The sequence below is a fragment of the Oncorhynchus tshawytscha genome, unplaced genomic scaffold (genome assembly GCF_018296145.1).
Source record: "Oncorhynchus tshawytscha isolate Ot180627B unplaced genomic scaffold, Otsh_v2.0 Un_contig_2828_pilon_pilon, whole genome shotgun sequence".
NCBI classification, from domain to species: domain Eukaryota; kingdom Metazoa; phylum Chordata; class Actinopteri; order Salmoniformes; family Salmonidae; genus Oncorhynchus; species Oncorhynchus tshawytscha.
In genome coordinates, this window is record NW_024609465.1 from 126,556 (window position 1) to 135,000 (window position 8,445).

Sequence of the window (8,445 nt, forward strand, 5' to 3'; positions counted from 1 at the left end):
TCTAAATGAAATAGAGGCCTGTGTTACCTTTCTAAATGAAATAGAGGCCTGTTTTACCGTTCCAAATGAAATAGAGGCTTGTGTTACCTTTCTAAATGAAATAGAGGCCGGTGTTACCGTTGTAAATGAAATAGAAGCCTGTTGTCACCGTTCTAAATGAAATAGAGGCCTGTGTTACCTTTCTAAATGAAATAGAGGCCTGTGTTACCGTTCTAAATGAAATAGAGGCCTGTGTTACCTTTATAAATGAAATAGAGGCCTGTGTTACCTTTCTAAATGAAATAGACAGTTACCTTTCCGAAGACAGTTTTGACGTAGATGGGCAGGTCTCCGTGGGGACTGCTGAACCCTCCTACTATACTGAAGCCTAGACCCAGAGCTCCTCTGTCCAGACTGATGGTTCTATAAAACTGGGGACTGTAGGAGATATAACATCAACAACATGTCAGATTTGCGGTTCTCCTCCCCCTCTCCCTGTCCCTAGCCTCCTCCCCCTCTCTCTCTCCCTGTCCTCAGCCTCCTCCCCCTCTTCCTATCCTCAGCCTCCTCCCCCTCCCCCTGTCCTCAGCCCCCTCTCCCTCCCCCTCTCCTCAGCCTCCTCCCCCCCTCCCCTCTCCCTGTCCTCAGCCTTCCCCCTCTCCCTCTCCCTGTCCTCAGCCTCCACCCCTTCTCCCTGTCCTCAGCCTCCTCCTCCCCTCTCCCTGTCCTCAGCCTCCTCCCCCTCTCCCTATCCTCAGCCTCCTCCCCCTCTCCCTGTCCTCAGCCTCCTCCCCCTCCCCCTCTCTCTATCCTCAGTCTCCTCTCCCTCTCCCTGTCCTCAGCCTCCTCTACCTTCTCCCTCTTTATAACATGCGATAGCAGCAGAGTCCTACCTCATGTTGTTGTGTAGGGTAGCTGATCCTGTGGAGGGGAGCCCTACATCTCTCTGACCCTGTCCTCCTCCACAGTCCTCATCCACCGACCCTGTAGTCAGCACCTGAAGAACAACGAGACGTTATTAATCCATATTGAAACGCTGTAACAACATATATATTACATATAACAACATACTCTACAGACATATATATTACATATAACAACATAGACTCTACCAACCATATATATCATATATAACACATATAACAACATATATATTACATATAACAACATATATATTACATATAACAACATATATATTACATATAACTACATATATATTACATATAACAACATATATATTACATATAACAACATATATATTACATATAACTACATATATATTACATATAACTACATATATATTACATATAACAACATAGACTCTACCAACCTTATATATTATTACATATTACATAAAGCAACATAGACTATACCAACCATTTATATTACATATAACAACATATATACTACATATTGCATAGACTCTACCAAACATATATATTATATATAACAACATATAACAACATATATTACATATTACATAGACTCTACCAAACATATGTATTACAAACAACAACCATATATATTACATATAACAACATATATATTACATATAACAACATAGACTCTACCAACCATTTATATTACAAACAACAACCATATATATTACATATAACAACCATTTATATTACATATAACAACATATATACTACATATTACATAGACTCTACCAAACATGTATATTACAAACAACAACCATATATATTACATATAACAACATATATATTACATATAACTATATATATATTACATATAACAACATATATATTACATATAACAACCATATATATTACATATTACATAGACTCTACCAAACATGTATATTACAAACAACAACCATATATACTACATATTACATAGACTCTACCAAACATATATATTATATATAGCAACATATAACAACATATATATTACATATAACAACATATATATTACATATAACAACATATATATTACATATAACTATATATATATTACATATAACAACATTTATATTACAAACAACAACCATATATATTACATATAACAACATATATATTACATATAACAACATATAGACTCTACCAACAATATATATTACATATAACAACATATATATTACATATAACTATATATATATTACATATAACAACATATATATTACATATAACAACCATATATATTACATATAACAACATATAGACTCTACCAACCATATATATTACATATAACAACATATATATTCCATATAACAACCATATATATTTCATATAACAACAGAGACTCTACCAACCATATATATTCCATATAACAACCATATATATTTCATATAACAACAGAGACTCTACCAACCATATATATTCCAGCTTTGCTCAGTATTTGCTCTGATAGGAAATGACACAAACCCAACGTAGTGTGTATCCCACCTTATGCATCACCACTGTCCTTATCTCATGGTGGTCTTCAACTGCTGTGGGGGAAAATAGCATTTATTACTGAAAAGGATGTTTTGGGTGTACACTAGTTCACATCCATTCAATGAGTTTACAGCGCTGGAACTGATGTGTCTACTATGAGGTCGAGTTACAAACCAGACATCCCATAATCACAGAGTGAATCTCTCACAGTCGCCTCCTCTCCTCTCTGACGCCTCTCTGTCTCCCCCTGGTGGCTAAACCTTTTACTGCAGTTTACTTTAAGTTACTGTTTACAATGGAGTTGGTATGTTGTTTAAACACTGTTAAATATGTTGAGTCGGCTCAATCTCACTCACAGTGGTCCTGTCCTCTCTGGCGTCTCTCTGTCTCCCCCTGGTGGTGGCTCTGGACCTCATACACAGTGGACGGGGTCAGGGTGGAGCTGTCACTACCGACGGAGTCACCACTCTGGACGACACAACGTTACAAACTTTTAGAGCAGGCGAGTTTTGACAAGAGAAAGACAAAAGCCACAGTGTGACGATAGACATGATGTTGGTGGGGAGAAGAGGCCGTGAAGCCCTCTGTTTATACCTGACTTCCTGAGTAGTGAACGCCGGCGGCTTTGAAGCGAGCGATCTCTAGGATCACTGTTCCACTACTGCAGCTCTGAGAGACACAGCAGAGAGATAGAGAGAAGTTAAACCTGTGTGTGTGTGTCAGATCAGTAGCAGAGTTCCTGTGTGGCTGCTCTCACATCCTCTGTGTGTGTGTGTGTGTGTGTCAATTCTGTAGCAGCGCCGTCACGTGTTCCTGTGTGGTTTCGCTGACTTCCTCTCTAACAACTGAGGTGTGTGTGTCAGCACGGAAACATAGTTCTGTGTGGTTGCTCTGACATCCTCTCTTTCTCTGTGTGTGTGTGTGTGTGTGTGTGTGTGTGTGTGTGTATGTATGTGTGTGTGTGTGTATCACACCTGTAACAGTGAGGTAACGTGTTCCTGTGTAGCTGTTCTGACATCCTCTCTGTTGACTGACAGGATCTGGTCTCCTAGAAACAGCCGTCCGTCTCCGTCAGCCACACCCCCTCCAAGGATCTCAGACACAAACACACCGGTGTCGTTGCTAGTGGAAACATCAACATGACATCACAATAACGTTCATGACAGTTGAGAACCAGTTGACAGTTCAAAACCAGTAGATAGTTGAGAACCAGATGACAGCTGAAACCAGTAGATAGTTGAGAACCAGTTGACAGCTGAAACCAGTAGATAGTTGAGAACCAGATGACAGCTGAAACCAGTAGATAGTTGAGAACCAGTTGACAGCTGAAACCAGTAGATAGTTGAGAACCAGATGACAGCTGAAAACCAGTAGATAGTTGAGAACCAGATGACAGCTGAAAACCAGTAGATAGTTGAGAACCAGTTGACAACTGAAACCAGTAGATAGTTGAGAACCAGTTGACAGCTGAAACCAGTAGATAGTTGAGAACCAGTTGACAGCTGAAACCAGTAGATAGTTGAGAACCAGTTGACAGCTGAAAACCAGTAGATAGTTGAGAACCAGTTGACAGTTCAAAACCAGTAGATAGTTGAGAACCAGTTGACAGCTGAAACCAGTAGATAGTTGAGAACCTGATGACAGCTGAAACCAGTAGATAGTTGAGAACCAGTTGACAACTGAAACCAGTAGATAGTTGAGAACCAGTTGACAGTTCAAAACCAGTAGATAGTTGAGAACCAGTTGACAGTTCAAAACCAGTAGATAGTTGAGAACCAGTTACCTCTTCCCTACAGTGCTGAGCCCCAAGGTCTGTCCAGGTCGTAGTCTGAGCTCCAGCTGGAAGACATCCCACAGGTCCTCCTCCCCGTACTCCTGCTGTTGTCTGAACACCGTGAGACGCACCCGCTGAGGGGTCAGCCTCAACACCCCTATAGCTTCCTCATGGGTGGCCTGGCCCAGGTCTATACCATTCACCTGGAGAAAGAGCGTGAGTGAGAGTGAGAGAGAGAGAGAGAGAGTGAGAGAGAGAGAGAGAAAGAGAGAGAGAAAGAGAGAGAGTGAGATAGAGAGTGAGATAGAGAGTGAGTGAGTGAGTGAGTGAGAGTGAGTGAGTGAGTGAGTGAGTGAGTGAGTGAGTGAGTGAGTGAGTGAGTGAGTGAGAGTGAGTGAGAGAGTGAGAATAGGAGGGAGTGTGAGTGATTCAGCTGGTCCTAAATCCCTCCCCCTTGGCACTAAACCCCTCAATGTACCATGTCTGAAAGGTTCCTCACACCAGATGAGGAAACACTGAAGAGTTAGCTGTATAGCTCTAGTATAACCATACCTCTAGTACCCACTGTCTGATGTCTCTCAGAGCTGCACCTCAATGTGTGTGTGTGTGTGTGTGTGTAACCATACCTCTAGTACCCACTGTCTGATGTCTCTCAGAGCTGCACCTCAATGTGTGTGTGTGTGTGTGTGTGTGTGTGTAACCATACCTCTAGTAGCTGGTCTCCAGCCCACAGCCTCCCGTCTCTCAGAGCTGCACCTCAATGTGTGTGTGTGTGTGTGTGTGTGTGTGTAACCATACCTCTAGTAGCTGGTCTCCAGCCCACAGCCTCCAGTCTCTCAGAGCTGCACCTCAATGTGTGTGTGTGTGTGTGTGTGTGTGTGTGTGTGTGTGTGTGTGTGTGTGTAACCATACCTCTAGTAGCTGGTCTCCAGCCCACAGCCTCCCGTCTCTCAGAGCTGCACCTCAATGTGTGTGTCATTATGGTGTTATGGTGTGTGTGTGTGTGTGTGTGTGTGTGTGTGTGTGTGTGTGTGTGTGTGTGTGTGTGTGTGTAACCATACCTCTAGTAGCTGGTCTCCAGCCCACAGCCTCCCGTCTCTCTGAGCTGCTCCTCCATCATTAACCTCATGGATTATTATTGCCCCCTGGTGGAGAAGAGAGATCATTAACCTCATGGATTGTTATGGTGGAGAAGAGAGAGATCATTAACCTCATGGATTATTATGGTGGAGAAGAGAGATCATTAACCTCATGGATTATTATGGTGGAGAAGAGAGATCATTAACCTCATGGATTATTATGGTGGAGAAGAGAGATCATTAACCTCATGGATTATTATGGTGGAGAAGACAGAGATCATTAACCTCATGGATTATTATGGTGGAGAACAGAGTGATCATTAACCTCATGGATTATTATGGTGGAGAAGAGAGAGATCATTAACCTCATGGATTATTATGGTGGAGAAGACAGAGATCATTAACCTCATGGATTATTATGGTGGAGAACAGAGAGATCATTAACCTCATGGATTATTATGGTGGAGAAGAGAGAGATCATTAACCTCATGGATTATTATGGTGGAGAAGAGAGATCATTAACCTGATGGATTATTATGGCCCCCTGGTGGAGGAGAGAGATCATTAACCTGATGGATTATTATGGTGGAGAAGAGAGATCATTAACCTCATGGATTATTATGGCCCCCTGGTGGAGAAGAGAGATCATTAACCTGATGGATTATTATGGCCCCCTGGTGGAGAAGAGAGAGAAAAGCTACTATGTTATTCTACCCCAGGAGAGGGTGTTCTACAGTACATCATCCCGATGATGAGGCCGAGTTATGTGTCCTTAACAGACCTCCACGGTACACACACTATCACGATCTCTCTCTCTCTCTCCCATCTCTCTCTCTCTCTCTCTTTCTCCCATCTCTCTCTCTCTCTCTTTCTCCCATCTCTCTCTCTCTCTTTCTCCCATCTCTCTCTCCCATCTCTCTCTCTCTCTCTTTCTCCCATCTCTCTCTCTCTCTTTCTCCCATCTCTCTCTCTCTCTCTTTCTCCCATCTCTCTCTCTCCCATCTCTGTCTCTCTCTCTCTCTGTCTCTCTTACCAGTAGCGTGTCACACCCCCCCACGATGCTGAGTCCCAGGCCCAAGTGTCCTTTACAGATCTCTATGGTGCTGCCAACGCCAGGTATTATGGGACAGCTCAGGAGGTCAGGGGTCAGAGCGGAGCCCGTTGGCCAATCAGATCGCCTGCTGGAGGAGGAGGAGGCGTTCCTGGCAGCGCCGACGGAGGAGTGGGGAGGAATGGGGGGATGGGAGGAAGAGACGTGATTGGAGGGATGGAGAAAAGAGGAGAGAGAGATGGAGGGATGGAGGGAGGAAGAGGAGGAGTCCCCACCCATGGGTCCTTGAGTCATCTGCGCCAGAGCGGCTTTATTCCTGATCAAAACAATAACATCTCTGTTAGACATCACAGTCGCCATTTTGGAAATATAATGAGGTAATTGGTGGTCACAGTTGATTAGTTGGTCACCGTATTGACAACGAATAAATCCAAAATAGTTACAATATTTCAAGCACAGTAAAATCATATGACTTTAAAACCAGTCAAATGTCTTTGATATGGTTTGATTTTATTTGATACAAACTCTTCTACACGAAACGTCCAAAAAGGGGGCATCTCAACAGCGTGTAGTGTAATCCCATTTACTGTGTGGCGCGTGGTTCTATACTGTACCTGGTGAGGAGAATCTGGACTTTAGAAGGAGCCCCGTTCAGGATGGCTGTAGCGTTCTGGTGACTACGTCCATACAGGATCTGACCGTTGATCTACAACCAGGACATAATATATAATACTACACATTACTACTATATCTGATGGTACTGTATGTTAGGGGCTGTGGTCCTCTACAACAGTGTTGAGGAATGGCTGTAGCGATCTGGTGACTATGACCATACTTAATCGACGCATCGTCAGTGCCTGGACACAGCCCTTAGCCGTGGTAGATTGGCCATATACCACAAACCCCCAAGGTGCCTTATTGCTATTATAAACATCCTAAATATATGGGGGGGGTTGGTGGGATTTAATCATAGAGGTGGATAGAGGGTCCTTCTTTGTATCTGGCCATCATAGAGGTGGATAGAGGGTCCTTCTTTGCATCTGGCCATCATAGAGGTGGATAGAGGGTCCTTCTTTGCATCTGGCCATCATAGAGGTGGATAGAGGGTCCTTCTTTGTATCTGGCCATCATAGAGGTGGATAGAGGGTCCTTCTTTGTATCTGGCTATCATAGAGGTGGATAGAGGGTCCTTCTTTGTATCTGGCCATCATAGAGGTGGATAGAGGGTCCTTCTTTGTATCTGGCTATCATAGAGGTGGATAGAGGGTCCTTCTTTGTATCTGGCTATCATAGAGGTGGATAGAGGGTCCTTCTTTGTATCTGGTCATCATAGAGGTGGATAGAGGGTCCTTCTTTGTATCTGGTCATCATAGAGGTGGATAGAGGGTCCTTCTTTGTATCTGGCCATCATAGAGGTGGATAGAGGGTCCTTCTTTGTATCTGGCCATCATAGAGGTGGATAGAGGGTCCTTCTTTGTATCTGGCCATCATAGAGGTGGATAGAGGGTCCTTCTTTGTATCTGGCCATCATAGAGGTGGATAGAGGGTCCTTCTTTGTATCTGGTCATCATAGAGGTGGATAGAGGGTCCTTCTTTGTATCTGTGCCATCCTGTATTCTGTGACAGCATGGCCAGCTCCATTCACGGCTGTCTGCATTGAAACTTCTACGAGTCAGTAAAACAAACTGAAAGAGGGGCATACTGCCACCTGCAGTGTGGTGTCTCTTTCTCTAATCTCTCTCACACACACTGACTCACCTCCAGTAGCTCATCTCCCACCCGTATCCGTCCGTCTCGCCCCGCCGCCCCCTGGGGGTCGACCCCGGCCACGTAGACGCCGAGGTGGGCTCTGGAACCTTCCCTGTCCTCCGTCAGGCTGAGACCCAGACCAGGAACCAGACCCTGTCCCGGGGCCTCGGTGCTAGTGACTCCACGGGGACTCTTCTCTAGTTCTATCATATGGAGCTCACCTGGAAGACCTCCATACCTGGACATCATCTTCTCTGTGGGGGGGGCAGAGAGGAAGCAGTAGATATAGAGAAAGAGAGAGAGAATGAAACACAAAAGGATTGAAGTTGGAAATGAAGGCCGTGTTCACCTTCAGAATCAACGCCATATTGCTTATTCTGGTTCAATCCCCTCCTGTCAGTGTCTAGGAGACTAGTG

The 8,445-nt window shown here is 44.0% G+C and overlaps 1 protein-coding gene across 1 annotated transcript in view; it reads right to left on the reverse strand.

Annotated features, from left to right (window-relative positions):
- LOC112240519 (inaD-like protein) overlaps positions 1–8,445 on the reverse strand; it is a 67,035-nt gene that overhangs the window by 11,568 nt on the left and 47,022 nt on the right. The window contains exons 19-29 of the mRNA XM_042315444.1: positions 8,038–8,282; positions 6,894–6,985; positions 6,262–6,595; positions 5,211–5,294; positions 4,159–4,352; positions 3,350–3,497; positions 2,970–3,044; positions 2,732–2,843; positions 2,385–2,428; positions 873–976; positions 294–417 (exon numbers count right to left, since the gene is read on the reverse strand). Of these exons, the coding sequence (XP_042171378.1) occupies positions 294–417; positions 873–976; positions 2,385–2,428; positions 2,732–2,843; positions 2,970–3,044; positions 3,350–3,497; positions 4,159–4,352; positions 5,211–5,294; positions 6,262–6,595; positions 6,894–6,985; positions 8,038–8,282 (1,556 nt within the window). The remainder of the gene's footprint in view (positions 1–293; positions 418–872; positions 977–2,384; positions 2,429–2,731; positions 2,844–2,969; positions 3,045–3,349; positions 3,498–4,158; positions 4,353–5,210; positions 5,295–6,261; positions 6,596–6,893; positions 6,986–8,037; positions 8,283–8,445) is intronic.